The 17,148-nt window shown below is 39.7% G+C and overlaps 1 protein-coding gene across 4 annotated transcripts in view; it reads right to left on the bottom strand.

Annotated features, from left to right (window-relative positions):
- Positions 1-445: 445 nt before the first annotated feature.
- Positions 446-17,148, bottom strand: part of LOC135803797 (rho guanine nucleotide exchange factor 10) — a 72,835-nt gene continuing 56,132 nt past the window's right edge. For 3 of the 4 annotated variants that reach the window (XM_065317496.1, XM_065317498.1, XM_065317497.1), the window contains 5 exons: positions 3,846-4,795; positions 3,694-3,786; positions 3,414-3,638; positions 2,661-3,353; positions 446-2,573 (listed from right to left, as the gene is read on the bottom strand). In XM_065317496.1, coding sequence (XP_065173568.1) covers positions 795-2,573; positions 2,661-3,353; positions 3,414-3,638; positions 3,694-3,786; positions 3,846-4,795 — 3,740 coding nt within the window. In that variant the 3' untranslated portion in view covers positions 446-794. Of the gene's footprint in view, positions 2,574-2,660; positions 3,354-3,413; positions 3,639-3,693; positions 3,787-3,845; positions 4,796-15,425; positions 15,853-17,148 lie in introns of those variants that run through there. The other variant, XM_065317499.1, reaches the window with a different exon arrangement.

Here is a 17,148-nt window from a genome sequence, read left to right as displayed (position 1 = left end):
AGCTCAACGATGTTGCACTCGCTCCACGCGCATAAGATTACACCAGGTATTTCCTAATTGAACTGGAGATCGAACCAACGACCTACGGCACCGTAGCGTATCCTGCGTGCACCTGAGCCGCAACGCTCTCTTATCAAACCTTACTTGTTTTTGTTATTTATATTTACAGTTCTCATGGCTTTATAAAATCATATATGCATATTGTAATATACTCTTAAACTTTTAGTTGTTAAACAAACTTACCTCATCTGACTTATTCTTTATGGGTACAAATACTGCACATCTGTTCAAATGTTTAAAAACAACATCTGAAAACAAATACTTTCATCATACAAATCTGAAATACGACCATTCTCTAACTACTTACCAAATTACGCGTTCTTTTCCAGAACCCACATATAAACGCTATAATATAGGTATCCAAATTATTTCAAGTATACACGTGTTGGACAAATGAAAAACATTTAATTAAAAAATAAATTATAAACATATAAAACAAATACATGTAAAGATGTTTCCAAATATTACTGGCGATATAAACGAAGAAGAGTTAAAATTTGAAGTAAGATAATAATCTAATGTATTTACACATTTCTAAATGGTCTTGCGTTATTTCCCTTAATATAAATAACAAGATGCAGTTTATTATATATATTTACTCAAATCCTTATAAGATAAAACGAAATAAATAACGAATATATTACGCAAATTGTGTGTGGACAGTTGGACTATGTTCCTACTCACAATCGTTTAATATAAGTAGTATGTGTACGAATTAATTATAATGGAGTACATCACAATTTCAGTTCCCAAATAACAATGTGAGCGTCATTACTGTTGCGTCCAAGAAGACTACCATGTTTATTCTTGTCCGCCGAACAACACGGCTGTCGCCAATTAACATATCCTCTGCCACCCATAATGGTTATAACGGTCCTGCGGCTATCTAGTGGATTATTACGAATCAAAGTCTTGGAATTGGTGTTGTTATTACTAGTGTTCTTCGGTTTTTCTTCCACTTCTTCAACGCCATCTAATTGTCTGCTTACATTCGAATTGTTGCGAGAGACGCTGCGTCCCAAGTTGCGAGCCATGCTCTCTTCACTCCCAGAGGAAGTGTATACACTCGAACTTCTCGAATCCACCGACCAATTAGAAAGATCCAGAGAACGCGGCCGGCTTACTTTCATTTTCAGTCTTCTGTCTAGCGTACTCACTTTCGCTGGAATTGCTGCAAGTTCCGGATCAGATCTTCGTAACGGTTCGTACACTTGGTCCGCGATGTGGTCTTCGCCGTCATAATCCTTAACATACATGAGTTGACCGTATAACCCATATACGTCGCAGGTATCACCTGAACCCTGACTGGATGTGGTGCTTGTTGAAAACTTGGACGCGCCACTGCCGAGACCGCGTGGCAATGTTTTAAACAATCTCATCTCATTTTCCTTCGACCGTCTTCGCCGCAAAACGACTGGACTATTAGTTAAATGGTGTCTAAGTTTGGCAGTGCCCTCTGTATCTGATAGTTGTTTCTCAATAGTCGGCTTAGTCGCTTGCACGTTCTCATTGTCATCTATCTTTGTATAATTTACATAATTCTTTGGTTGCAGTGCAATGAGAAATGATATTGGTCCGAAGTGTGCGTGATATGAGATGTTTACGCGACCGCTTATAATTGGTACCCCTTCTAAACGTGGGAGTGGGATAGTTAAGCAAATCCCGACGTTCGTGCCCACCCATAGAAGACCTTTGCAAGCCAATAATGAAGTGACATTAACATGTGATCGATTGTTGTTGAGACAATCATTACTGGACCCGTTTGTTGTAACGCGCATAACATTGGATGCAATGTTTATGTCCTGTAGGTGCTTAAATGTTTCGGTATGGTAAAGGCAGATCGTGCTTGAATTTTTAAGCGATATCCATAAACCGACGCCACTATGCGCCATCAGATTTACATTGCCAACGTGCTCATGCTGAACGCTGAAATCCTTCTGTATTTCTCCACTAATGCCGTTTAAGACCCAGACCTTTTTACCGCAAGCGGCGTACAGGCAGAGATTTATCGGTAGTAAACTCGACACCGGGTCGCCACCTAAAACTTTAACTTGCGGATCTTTCAGTATCCAGGAGCCATCAATCGGATTTCGTCTATATATCAGCAATGTGCCGTTGTTTAGAGCAACAAACACATTGTCACAGTGATATTTTATTTGCACGATGCTATCATTCACAGAGCAATGTGCGAGTTCCTGCTGCAGTTCTGGTTCGTCGGCCGAATAAAGTATCACTTTTCTGCTGCTAGTACCCATCCATACAGTATCGGTAGCAAGAATCGGACATGGTGATGAACTGCCTTTCACAAATTCAATAGCAGTGACCTGCGTTTCAACAAGCGAAAATGAACAAATTTCCTTCAGCGCGCCCGATTGTTGCGCGTGTTGAGACAAGATGGCAATATGCGAACTTGCGCCATCCGTTGTGCACACCCACAAATAACTTTGATACTTGTTTCTTCTCCGCGAACTCACTTTCGGTGTGTATGTTGTGTAGTAACATCCGCAGCGCACCTAAATAATAGATACATAACATTATTCACCAATCAAACAAAGGAGTAATAATTTATAATAGGCTATAAATATAAAACCATCCTATACCTCGGTTTGATGCTGCGATTTGAACACCGACTGTGATTTGACGAACAGTGGCAACTTCGTACTAGGTCGAAGCTCTTGTTCGGGAACTTCCCACGCAGGCGAATTGCTCGGATCTAACGCTAATTGCGCTAGCCGCAATTCCGTAACCCATTCCTTCTTAATGCCCGGATTATCCGTCTGGAAAGTAAACGTCTCCTCTTTGCCCTTCGATTTGACAATGATTTGCAAGCAGCACGAATCAACCCACGCCATCTCTTCGTCCTTGTGCTGAATTGAACTCTGAATTTGATGCAATATCTTTTTGGTGGTATCAGCACTGATCTCCTTGTAAGTGCCTCGCAACGAACCAGCCAGTTCAGCAATCCGAGACAGTACCTCGTAGTCATGCATCAGATTACTCATCTCCGTGGCAATATTGTCCACTTGCGGCTGAGTTCCATCGAATGATGCGTTTGACTTGAGACTGCCATTTTTATTTGTACCAGAAGAAAGAATACGCGTCAAATTTGGAGACGATATGGTGTCCTGTATTTCAACATCAGTCACTGGATACATCCATTTTAAACTCAAGCGTTCGCTAACGCCAAAATCATCGCTTGAACGCGCTGCCACAGACACGCACACAACCAAGTCATTAAGCAAAAGTAGGCGGCGTCGTTTGGCTTTTGTGATTAAACCGCATTGATTAAATTCCTGTGAAAATTATTAGAATCTTATTTTAGTAAACATAAAATTGAAATATGAAGAATTTACCAATTGTGTTGCGTTATCCTCTCGTAATAGGTACCGATTGCCATCAGAGAGTGGTCTCGATGAAAATTTGCCGCTGATGTGACGCAGCATTTCTTTGAAAGCCTGGAATTGTTCGGCCTCCCTTTTCCTCTCATTGAGCATCTCCGCAAGAGATTCCAATTGAGTAAGGGCCAACTGCAGAGACATTCGATCGTGATGTCCTTGCGGTGTATGTTTGAGTAAGTCCTAAAAACCGACGATTATAAAAATTCATTTAAATTTAAAATTGCAACAAGCTTACTTGTAGAAAAAGTATAAATTGAGGAAATCTCTGAACCGGTTTAACCATTAATCCAAAAAATGATAGCCTATCATTTGAGCTTATTTGTTTCACCTAGAATTCGAATAGTCTGTTGTTAGCAATGAACTTAGTGCAAGAAAATAAAGTTTTACCTTGAAAAAATCGGCTAATGCTGACTTCCTCTTTGCCTCCATCTTGGCGAGATCCATAGCCACAGAAAAATTGTTGATAAACCCGCTGTAAATATCTAGAACGATCGCTTTCGAAAACGACGCAAAAAACACGTCTCCGATGCGTTCATCCCTATCCCAATTCTTGACGTTTTCGGCTAACGCCACGCGAAAAAGCGTATGGCACTGTAGAATTTCGGACAGTTTATAAAAAAGGGTTGCTATCTTAGATGAGCTGAGAATGGGTGGCGAGCTATCCTCAAGCGGCTTCTTGTAATCGTTGACCAGTTTATGTAATGTTGCGACGTACGAATTCTCGCTGTGCACTATGGCGGCAATAATTGCACGACGTTTGATCTGCGGTGGTGTGAGATCTGGCGGAGGCGGCGGTAGCGAAGGTGGAATGAGACGCCGCTGTTGCGGCATGCAGTTCAGAAAGGACGTTTCCTCCTCAACTTCTTGCAGTTGCGGCATTTGCTTGGTGCCTGCGGACTGCGACCGAGTCGGTGACTCGGCGCCACTATTATCGATGTCATATTGATGCGACGAGCCGCGTCGCATACTAAATAACCGCGACAGAAGACGCCCCTGTGATCCAACGTTTGTCGTGACCGCATCCAGCGGCATCGTGGACGATTCCATGCTCATTTTGGGCCCGCCACCAAGTCCACCGCTGCCACGCAATTTGTCACAGAGCGTGCGTGCTTTGCTGAATGTACTTCTCAATTGGCCATTGTGGCGGCTAATCGAAGTGCTACTGCGTTCGCTTTCCTCGTCAGACGAGATATCCTGTTCCGAGCCCGAACACCAGCTATCTTCAGAGCTGCGTTGTGACGCCGAATGCTGCAGTGACCGATTGTGCATGAGCGGCGGCACCATTCTGCGCTCACATGTTGAGTCTTCCCAAACGCCCGAACGAACTCTTGGCTCATCTGCAATCGAAAAAACTAATATTAATAATAATACAAATAATAATAATACAAGAAATGTACTGTTTTTGTTCTGCGAGCAAACGAAAACAAACGGGCAAGACAGCTCGTGAAAATAGTAGAAGCATCAAAATTATTCGTGTGCAATCGTGATATAACAGCATACGCTGAAAATTAATTATTCATTCACGTTATGCAATTAAATTCATAGCCATGAAACTAGTTGCGCTTATTACTTGTTGTTCCCGTCCTGACGCCACCGTGCACATGAACACCGCGTGGTGGTGCGACGTACATTTATCTATTTATTATTATTAACGCACTGTTTCGTTCCTCGTATTGTATCAAATAAGTACGGGGAAACATAAAGAGAACATTGTTCATACGTTAATTAAATGAGACCTTGCAAAGATCACAAAACAGTCAAAGGCAAACAGAACTTAATGTGTAACCCAAACGCGCATTTAAAAATACAACTTCTATATTACTTTCCAAAGATGGACGATAATATTACTTAAATATGATAAGTTAACCATATAAGCAAAATTGATTCGTAACAGCTTTTTACATTGCATGTTGTGGTAATTACAGATAAATACATTAACAGCCATGGGAAAGTTATCAATTAACGCATTAATTTATCTGTCTATCGCTATTGCCATTTTAGTAGTCATGTAAACTGGATGTGGGCATCGGAAATGTATCATACACTTATATTTGATTATCGGCAAATTACCATTGTCTGCCTGTACTGCTACGATATTACCATATGCGAAAAATGCTAATTTCTATCCACAAGTATCCCATTATCATCAAGTTATGTCCAGCAAGCATCAATCGTTTCCCAAATAAGTGTATCTGCCATTTAACTTGATCAGGTTTATATTCCAGTTCATAAATAGATTGCATATTGCAACTACATTGTTAATTCGTGAACCTAACATGTTATAAAGTTCATTTAACCAGGCAATTAATTAAATAATAGTAAAGACAGATCTTACAGATAGTCTCCTCTTTTTTGTTAGTTTGCAAAATGGTGTGGAATGTACAAATGTGAACGAGGTCATATTATCCAATTATATTAAATTCTCAAACACTCATTGACGTGCGTCTACATAAAACGTCTCCGCCATCTTATTGAAACCGAAGCATAAGCTAATACAGAGCGATGAATCATAGAAATGTCGAATGGAACAATGAACATGTTTATATTTGTTATCGTTATAATAATTGGTTGCATTATGCGGTTGATACATTTTAATTTCGCATACAAGACATCAGAATAAGACCGGATGCACATTATTAACGATAATACATTGTGATTTCTTATTATTATTATTATTATTATGTTGACTAGTATTGCGCTCAGTGTGAAGAAAAAAGCTCTCCTAATGTTTACTAATTGAACTTTAGCTCGACTTAATTGTTCTCAATTTAATTTCCCCTCGTTCGAGTTCACGTACTTTATAAAGTCGTATGAACTTGCAGATCTAGTTAATATTATATATTGAGTGAATCAACAACAACCGCAAAATGTAAAAATTACTCATTTCTTTAATTTTATAAGTAAAACTTTCCAAATATTTCGCTTGTAATAACCACGCACAAAACAGCGAAACTATTTCTGTAACAAAGAACAAGTAATAAAGTACTAAAGTACGCGTTTTGAACGTGATGCTTGCAGCTTGTGTTTTCTTTCGCTTGCCCATTGGCATTTTAATCATCCACTTGACTATTTTAAGCCGCTCACATCAAGTGCCAATGGCTGTGTACGCACCTCGAGAAAACACAAATATAGAGATCAAGACCTGCCGATGATTGCGGTATATGTTCTATCAGACATGAATTTTCTCACATCGTTGAAATGAAATGTGCTCGTCCATGCTTACATCTATCGACATTCGATTGGAAAATTGTATATAGAGAAGACAATAATGTGCCCGAATTCCCCGCAGCCATAGGTTACATAGGTAAACGTGCAAAGACCGCAGAAACATATCCGCAATCTATATATAGGTGCATCCAGCACACTGCGTGAATATCCCCAAGCAAATTCCCAATAGCAATAGAAATCGCAAGTCCATCCAACCTCATGTCGAACAGCACGAGAGGTAAATAAACGGAAGAACAAATGCGGAAAACTATAACTAAACATTACCTTTCGAGCGCTGACAGCTAGCAATTTAGTAAAGCATAAAGCATATTTATTACAGATAAATATTTGCCTAAAATATACTTTGCCAGTAGGTCTTAAAAAAGCAAACTTGATCTAGTTAGTTTAAGAGGTAAATCAAGTCAAAACAGAAATGTTTCCGAGCTCCAAAAGTGCGATCAGAAATTTTGAAGTAATTTGCAACTTTAATTAATTGCCGCCACCGGTAAAAATTGCCGCAAGCGCTCCTTAATAGTAATACCTTTGTGCAAAGTTTTAATTAGTCCACGCACAGCGAGAGTTTCTGCGAAAAATTGTCACTCATAAAGTCGACAACTTTCATTGTTTCAGCCGCGTCGCAGAAAATGGAAGCATAATTAGAAAGTTTGATTCGAGCAAAAAAAGTGCAAGATATTGGCGTGACTTGTTATCCAATCTTTGTCGAACGAATTCGTAATTGTCGTTTTATTTCTAGAGTGCGTTTGTGTCAAATGCACTGTGCTAGTTTCAAAATAATTACGCGCGCTTTCAACAAATACAATTCGGTGTTGGGTCGTTTAGTTTAAACTATGTGCGTTCCAAATTGACACCAATTCTTAATATTTATGTCGTCGATATATACCACGATTGACAAACGTCTTATCAATAAATTGTTTACAGTGAAGTGCTATGAGCATGCACTAGTTTTTGCAAGGTTGACTTGCATCATTTATAAATATAAACGTTATTAATTCGCCGATCAGCAGATATCAAATAATTTTGCACTGAGACAACTTTAGAATTTGCATATTGACGGAAATAAAAACAAAAGAAAGGTGCCAAAAAGAACACAGCAGCTTAAAATTCAATAAAACAAAGCGGTTATTACAAACCTACATGAATATGCGTCGGTTAAATGATCAGCCCCCTTCTGCTTTATGTAATGCGTTTACGTCCACTTGTGTGGCGCACTTAGCACTCCGCACGGAAAATCACAAACTCTTAGCACTTCGTGTGTGCAGCACTCTCGCGATCTTCACCGTCAAACGGGCTTTTACCGAGCTCGCGCGCACGCCGAGGAATCCGCTGGCAGCCACGAACGCGACCGGTTTCAGAGGTAACTCGCACGAAACTGCTCGCTTCTCGCGTGCTCGCCCGCCCGCTGGAGAATTCACCGCGCGTATCTCGCGTCTCTCGCGCACTCCTCACGACTCGCTCGGTCCACGAGTCCGCGTGTCCAAGACGGACACGAACGCAGCTGGGGGCGATGCACAACTGACCGTCGCGAGTTGCAGCGCTACTGGCTGACGGCACGCGTTTTCGTGCATAATAATATCATTTATTCGACATGCAGACTGATCGCCTGTGGCTGGATGTGGTCGCTAGCAATGGATCACGATTAATAATAACAAAAGTTTTATTGGGCGTTTATTATTCTTGAACTTCATTGAAAACCACAAGTCGCATGAATGAATTTGTAATACACAAGGAAATATTCCGAGTATTTAGATTAATTGCACGCGCGCTGTCGCCCTTTGTTTCAATGTTTCTGCAATGACAATACATCACCTCCGCACGAATCTCGCACGCTCATGCTGGCTTCCTGCTGCAATATATTCAAGATTGCAAGTTGCGCCAGAGGCAGCAAACAGGCGCCTAGCGTGTGTCGGCATTTTACCTACATACCGCGCAAGGTGACTTCCAATTCCCTTTACGTAAGAGACGTAAGACGTGTATAGAAAGCAAAACATCGATTAGCAAATTAACAACGTTTTCGAGTCGGCGAGATACTAAGACAGCACCTATTTGCATAATTGCATGTACAATCATAATAAACCTTGTTAGAATAAGTAAATTAGCAATTGTTTTTCGCATGTTAGAGTATATCCGCACACAAAGCTAATTAATCAAACAGTATATATTTCGAATGCAGTTTACCAATGTCAGCTATTATTGGCGCCCTGTCAGCAGGCGACAATGCCGCTGACCATTCATTTCAATTACGCAGGAAAAAGAGAAGTTACTGTGAAAAATTGTCATGTCGAACGCGAATTGTCTCGAACTGAGACGGAATCAATTCGGCATCGGCCTAAAAATAAAGCGATTTAAATGTCATCGCGTAGGATGACCAACTCACCGGTTACCGGGTTCGCATACTTACGATATGTGTAGGTAATTATGTATGTAAATCTCGCATTGTTAAAAATTATGTTTAACTAGCTCCAGTTACACAACAATGTGCAAGAAACAACACATCATTTTGTTTAAAAAATAAAGATATAAATAATGAACGCACATTTTACAAAAGAGTTGTTTTAATTTATGCATTTTACTTTTTTTGTAAAAAATACGTCCTAGATGTTCTAGAATTTTCTTCAATTATTATGCTCTCCTTCTGTTCACAATAAAAATAATAAGTATAACTCGAAGATCATTCACGCTGCGCGTCTGTAACTATCTCCGTTATTATAGACTGAAATAGACACAATGCAAGCAAGTCCTTAATACAATTAATCAATACATTGTCGCAAGTGGGCTGGCATGATATTTGCCATGGATAGACGAGAAGAATCCAATTCCTTCTTCCTCTATATCTCTAACATTCGTATTTTATTTGTATTTACCTCGCTCAGGCAGCTAATTCATCGTATAAAAGAAAGGCAATCAGATAAATGATACTAAACAAAATTGATACTCTTCAATGTCAATGCTGCCATCGATAAATAATGTTTTAACAGTAAATAAAAACATATTCGCACTCCGTAACAATTTCTACTTTATATCTTCAATTAAATAAACGCAATGTTTTAAAAAGTGAAGTCATAATATCATATTTATTTAGGGCCCTTTAAAATGTTGAATGCTGGTTGTGGGACATTGACCGTCTTAATAACGATAACATATGAGCGGTCTAATTGCTTTCCAAGAGGGTTGATAATGTCATTAACGTACTGAGCATAACACGTAATATTGGAGGAGCAAACCGTCTGCGGGCATGTATTATTGCTGCTATCTATTATAGGAAACTTAGATGTGAGTGTCATAAATGCACACCATAATAAAATATTAATTTCATATAAATGCAAGACTATAAAAACTAGATGGGGGCCATTAAGGACATGCATTTAATAAAATAAAAGATTCCGGAGATCCTTCCACACAACTAACCATAACAATGCAGACTAGCTGCATACTAAATTTTGCAGCGAGTCACCATATCAAAATACCACGAAATACTTAGCAAGTCATCCATCCACTTCGTTGGCATGGATCGAAGTTCACGAAGATCCCTATTGCCCTGGACTGCGGACAAGAACGCCTGCATACTTGACCCTGAATTGTGCAAATAGCATCGATGATATTAAACGCCATGCATGGCGCACTCACGGTGAGTACACCTATTATACATCATGAGTCATAAACTCGATGCACAGTTTGGACCTTGAACTTCTTGTACCCTGCCTTGCTTTTTTGCTCCCCCGAATTTTTTTTTGTACAAGAAGCACCGAAGCGTCAAGTGGAAAATGTATCATCAGATATGAAACAACGAGCTATGCATGTTTATGTTGCTTGCAGTTTCCATTTCTATGTTTAACAAGCGCACAACACGGATGCGGGTTATCCGTGCGCACTTGTTACGCACATATAACAACATCCTAAGCTTCACACATCCTTACGAACACACCGGAATCCAATTAATCTAATTAAAGCGAATGTTTCCAGTCGAAAAGCTTACTTTATTAAACGCTGGTATGCCAGGCGCGGACCAAATGAGGAGAGTAGGCATATATTGTATAGAAGCAAATTATAGAACGACAATGAAGAAATTCTTCAGATAAATGTATAGAATACCTGCTCAAAAATGCAAGTGTTCCAAGTTCAAAGATATTGGCAGCGGAATGAAGTTTTCATTTTCCTTTCTTTCGTTTCGGTGATATAAATCGAGATTATTTCACACTTAAATGCGTCATATACGAGTACTACTGCAGAAGTTCAACAAACTCATTTCTCGTCTGTTTTACGCCCGCTTCCATCAATTTACTCAACTTCTCGCTTTTCTTACGCCAGTTATTATATCACAGCCGCCGTTTGGCAACACATTAATTTTGATAAACATGGAAAAATACAGAAATCTGATTGGCGGACGCGGCTGACACCTGCTCTTCTGTCTGAGCTTAGACAGCTTCAGGCACAAGAGAAAAAATCCAACGCAGACAGATGTTACGCGTATTCGATTATCCCTTACTTTTCTTTCTGCGTACAAGGTTGCTATGCTCGACCGCATATTAAAGAAAAATGTGCTCTTGACACCCACACATGAAACAACTCTTGAAACTAAAACAGTTGTTATTGTAACAGAGAAAGTTCATACGTCTAAGAAACACAGGCCTTCCTCAAATTTATACTCGTGCGTTGGAGAGATTGCCTGAAGGCGCTTATCGTCCAAAATCATTGGTAACCTAATCCATCACGCCAGTAGCGCTGCCACACAATCAAACTTCCTCTCTGAGCTCATCAAACTGTATTGCTAAGCCAAGGTACATTTAGCAAAAATCCAAGTAAGCAGAGAATATTGTAACATCAGCAGCAGACGAGGTTTCGATGAAAGCATAGCAACGTTTGTCATCGTTCCCAACAAACTCAAAACTCCAAACACGCAGCAACAGAAAGTATGTATCCGTAAAAAAACAGCGTGACTAGCACAAGTTTTGCGTCGACTTCAGCGTGAACTTGAGACTTGGAGCACAGTTGACACTTTTATTTAATTAAATAAAACGCCCGCACAAGACGAAAACTTAAATTAAAACGCTTTCGCACACGCGGATAACATTTCAGCGTGAAATCCAGGTTGTATACTACAGCCCCTCAACCTTCTTGTTAAAAGTTGTGCATTTAGTAATTTAGTTACCATTTTTTATGAATTTTTAGCTCAAACAAGTTTAATAAATCTCAGAATATAAAAACTACAAAAGCGTGATTTAGAATTAATAGAATATTGATTTTGTGTTGGGTGCTTTACAAAATATGTTTCAAACAACATCTGTTCTGCTCTTGCTTATCAGAGAATGCATGAAGGCGATAATCTTATGCCGTGAACCCGCCGTAAAAATGCGAACACAATAATGATGTGCATGAACATAACAATGATAATGATGTCACATGTAATTTTACACTGTGGTAACAAATGAATCGGTTTTAAACTTGCTAATCGCGACATATCCGCCTAGTTATAACGCATTTTGTCTCAATTTGTTAAATGATTTGTTGTGCATCATTTATAAAGTCTACAACACGCCGGATTCAATTAATCATTTGAATGCGTTACTTTGTTCAAATTTAACACTGTAGTAAGTAAATACCAAAAGATAATTATGAGTAAGTTATCATTTTCATAATTCGTTGTTCATAACTATAGATAACTACGCTATTCATCAGTGACAGTCAAACATAAAGACTGGAATGAATAATACTGTCTGTTGGTCCAATTTCTTTACCAAACTTGGTGTCCGCTCTCGCATGTCGCGTCGCGCCTTCGGTGGAATACGCAATTGGAAGTACTGATACTCAAAGTGTCGCAATGTGCATTAAAGGTGCACTTAATTTTGCATAACTGACACACGGCGTGTGCGAAGTGGCGTCACGTGGGTGTATCGCGCCGTGTTTGTCCCATATTCTCTCCGTATAGGTCCCTACCATTTGCAATATTGCAATATCACGCCGGATATTATGAAATGTTGCATTATTATCGTGATCAGTATTGTCGCATTGCCGAAGCCTTTTCATTTACTTTAACGGGGTAACACTAAATCTGCGATTTAACACGCCAAAGTGGTGTGCACGTAGGTATGAAATCTTATTTCGACACGCCAAGCGCAAACATAAATAGGTATAATTCTTGAAGTTATTGTTGTTTTAAATTTAGTTAAAACATAAAAATTGATGAATACATCGATGTATAAAGTAAATTATAACAAGTAAAATTTTCATGCTGAATTAAAACAAAGACCGGAATTAATATGCAAATCAATGCGCATAATGCGCGCAAAAATGAAGAGACACGAAAGTAGATCTTTGCCCGAAGCATAAAGGTACGTGACTGTACTTTAATGCAACATTATGAATTCAAAATTAACGAAGAGAGTCAGTCAAACAAATGTCGCTATTAGTTCGCATGTTCTGCCTGCAAACACGACAACTAAAAATAGTATAAAGTGCTGAATTGATGACGAGATTAAGCAATCGCACTGACGACGACCCAAAACCACCTCACGGAAGATGTTTTTTGAATTGCATCAACCACGACAAAGGCACAACGCAAAATTACCGACAATTTGAATAGTTGTGCAAACTCTGCCGGCGAATTACTTTTAAATGCTAACGGTTTTACATAATTTCTTCAACTTGGAACTACAATCTAAATGATGGACGTCAGTGTTTTCCAGATTGAAATTTCCGACCACTAACACAAAAAATTTCGTGTAACAGTGAGGCTTTGTTTTAGAAATGTATTTTTAAATGTTGGATCTAGAAATATACGTCTCTGAGATAAAACAAGTTTCGAACTTGTAAACCTATTAAAAAAACATTTTCTACCTGGCAAATCGATAGGGCTGAATCACGCCAACAAAAAACACAGCATCCACTCCAAAGGTTCTACCTTTTTCCCATTCCAAACACACATATTGAAGAAATCTTGCCCTCGCTCCAAGTCGATGATAGTAAATGAAGTAAGTACGTAAAAATAAAAAGTCAATTACACGTAAATCGTTTGAGCGACGACCTCATTTCATTTTCACGCTTGAAATTTCCATCTCACGCCAAGTGCTTCTTAACCCCATCAGAAATGAAATCCGAATACATACAAACTTCTTTCTTCGCGCGTGCTCATTTGTATTCTCATTACATGTGAACTTGATGCATGCGCCAAGCACCAGCACCAGCACCATCAGTACCCACTCGGCGTTCCTTTCGTTTTCGTAACTCAACTAACAACAACGAGCGCTACCATTACACGTATATGCAGTTTAGAGAACAAGTACATTCGTTTCAGAACCACTAAACAGGTCTTCTACTTTTGCCGAGGGCTTTAACCTCGTCCGATCCGTCTTTAACCCTTTTGCACTATCCCGACTAAACTGATTGTCGGGCCTGGGCCAGTGAGACGCCTATAGAACATGCACGCGCTCAGAGACCAATGCACTTTGGGCTACAAGTGCAGGTCGACAATCGTTTTAACGCGAGATGTTGATGTTCTTTTGTTAAAGCTGCCGGTGGCAGAGGGTAAATTCCTTTGAATAAACGCAAGTTAAAATGCGCATGCAATTGCAGCTCACGCCGCATGCAAAAAAAGATCAACATCATCAAGTTTTATATTTATAATTGAATCATACTGCTAGAAGATGCATGACCTCAAACCTCATTTTTTATCGTAGAAAGTTTTATACTGCACTAAATAATGCGCTATGTAGGTATATAAAATATAAATATTTTCATATACATTTTTACTTTTAGGACCAGCCTCGACAATGACCGTTCCGATTGGAGTGTGGAAATATAATACGCATTGCTCCTTGAAGTCGGCGCGTCGTAACGACACGCCGTCATACTTATCGTCAATGTCAGCGCTATAATTACGAAAAAATGTTCTAGCCGAGACTGCATGAAGTCCGCAAGCGCAGCTTAGAAGCCCCGCTTCGTCTGTGTGCCAACTGCATACATATCGCGTTCCCTTTAAATTTAAATGTTTACGATATAGCCGAGCGACGAGAAGGATGATACTCACGTTCGGGGCATTACGTTAGTCGCCTAGTTTCACAGAAACCGTCTTGACAACGCCGTCTGCTGATATAGATACAGTTTTACGTCTATTTGCACTTTGCTTGCGACACCAGCGGCGATATAAGAATCTCTTTGGAATACAAAAGTTCATGTTGCATTTCGTTGAACTGCTAAGCCCTGCATACTATTTATAATTTCACAAATGTGAGATTATTTTATTAATTAATATAAGCATCAACTTTGAAACGCACTGACAGTGTCATTTATGTGCTTAATAATGATTATTAGCAGAATAAATATTTGATTAGCGCATAAAATGTGGTTTTAATGACCCCGATGGGTCATTGTTTCGTATAATTGCGACGATAAATATAATTAAAACGATAAACCCATTTTAAACAATTTACAATTTTATCTAGTTTAATTCTGCCAGGTTCGAAGCTTTGGTCGCAATTCCATTTGGATTTTAGCACGTTTTACACAAAGTATTCGAGTTAAATCCGTGAGCGCCCATTGTATTTATAAAACTCTAAATATACACCCGAATCGGCATCACATCGTTAGGCAGAAGAAGCGAGTTTACATAAACTCGCAATACATGGCGCAGAACTAGAGATAAGTTGCGAAGGTCACCTAATTTCCTCCCAGATCAACTTTCAGTCGTTTACTGATTTATTACGCGAAATTAGCTCAAACGGAGAAGAGAATAGTAGAGTAACTTACATTTTAGGAGCACGATACCATTATCATCCATAACTTTCAATGCACATGTTATCGATTAAACACAAATTAAGTCACAGCACAACAGAGTGATTCAAATCCAAGCGGTACTTCTGTGTGTATAGCTGATGTTATTGTGGTGTTGCAGTACTCAGTGCACTATCTTGTAACAGAAAACACGATGATTGTTTACTTTTAGTTCCGATAAGATATAACAGGACCGCGCAAGAGATGCTGGTAGTGCACACAAGTTGTCTTTATGAATCTCAGCCCGCTAAGTCACTGGCACCGACGCGTCGCGATGTAGCTTCGACGGAGAGCAAACCGCTTTCTGACTTAACGCGGCTTCCGTTAGTCCTCACGCACCGTAGTGATACGACCGTCGGAATCGTTAGGATTTACTACTAGAGACGCGAGTATTAGGTCCGCATGGAGCACGCATGCCTTGTGTGCTACCAACGCGAGGCAAAACGCAACTACCAAACGAAACCGGCTCACCGCCGTGCCCCGTGCGGTATTATCGGAGGGCACCTCTCTGTCACAGTTCTGTGCGGACGATGCTCGCCGAGCCGTCTGCACATGTATGCCCAATGCCCATGCCTGTTTGTAGGTAAGTACTACATGAGAACTAGAGGAACTAGAGTGCTAGTGTCTAACCAATCCATTATATGCTCTCTCTTGTTTCATTTGCGGGTCTCTTTGTGCCCTTATACAAGGTAATTCGATAGTGTAGCATTGGTAGTTTTCCATCATCATCCACTACGACTTTTTGTTGGTTTACCACATTTTAAAGCCCTATTAATCATATCGCGCCTATTGCAGAGCTTTTCAACGACTTTGTTTGCGGAGACCCGCACTTTTCTTTCCAACATAGTGAAATGGGCCATGTGGAAAGGTAACTAGGGGACTGGAACATCAACAAAGAACTAACGCAATATAAAACCACGAAAGCGATCTTAGAGTGGGGTGGGGTAGTGCTGCATCGAATTAGAGTTACTATAATTTTAAAACTGTGTGCACCAAGGTTTGTCTAACCTTGGACGGGCGCAACGATGCGCGACCCTACGTTGTTGGGAGCAAAGACAAAACATACATAACACATAAATGTTACAGAGCCAACGTTTTACAAATTTAGATCATAGAAGATGCAAAGCAAAAAATCAATCAGTAACTTCATCAAGTTGAATAGAAATTATGCAATAAATGCAACTAATATAGTACAAAGTAAAGTCATTCTGTACGACACCAGTTAGAGATAGATAGGTGCTCCGCTCAAAATGGAGGCGCACATCCTGGTTGTGACCCTTTAATTTTATTCACCCACACACCTTTTCCGGTTTTTTCACTGCTCGTTTTTTGACGCTCCGCCGGCGTTTCATTCTTCGTCGACAACACATCTTTACAATAAATTCAAACACAACCATATCCATCATCATGACTATTGATAGTGTCAGTTTAATTTATGTAGGTGCACAATTATAATTCAAAGCAAACTAATTAAAAGTTTGATGGTCGTCAGTCAGTCGAGATCATAGCAAAACGATTTGTCCAAAAATACAGAAAACCTTTACAATCCCAAGAGACTTTGTCAACTTGAGTTGAGATTAACTAGATTTGACACAAATGCAAAAAAAACTAGACATATGGTTCAAAATCATGGCCACATCATGGCCCGACACACATTTCGAAGTGATAAGGGTACGTGTGACGGCGTCCCAGTCATAAA

The sequence above is a fragment of the Atheta coriaria genome, unplaced genomic scaffold (genome assembly GCF_025399875.1).
Source record: "Atheta coriaria isolate IRGN ID8LTWV9N9 unplaced genomic scaffold, Caltech_Dcor_3.1 hic_scaffold_3_pilon, whole genome shotgun sequence".
Classification (NCBI taxonomy): domain Eukaryota; kingdom Metazoa; phylum Arthropoda; class Insecta; order Coleoptera; family Staphylinidae; genus Dalotia; species Dalotia coriaria.
This window is presented reverse-complemented; position numbering and strand designations above follow the sequence as displayed.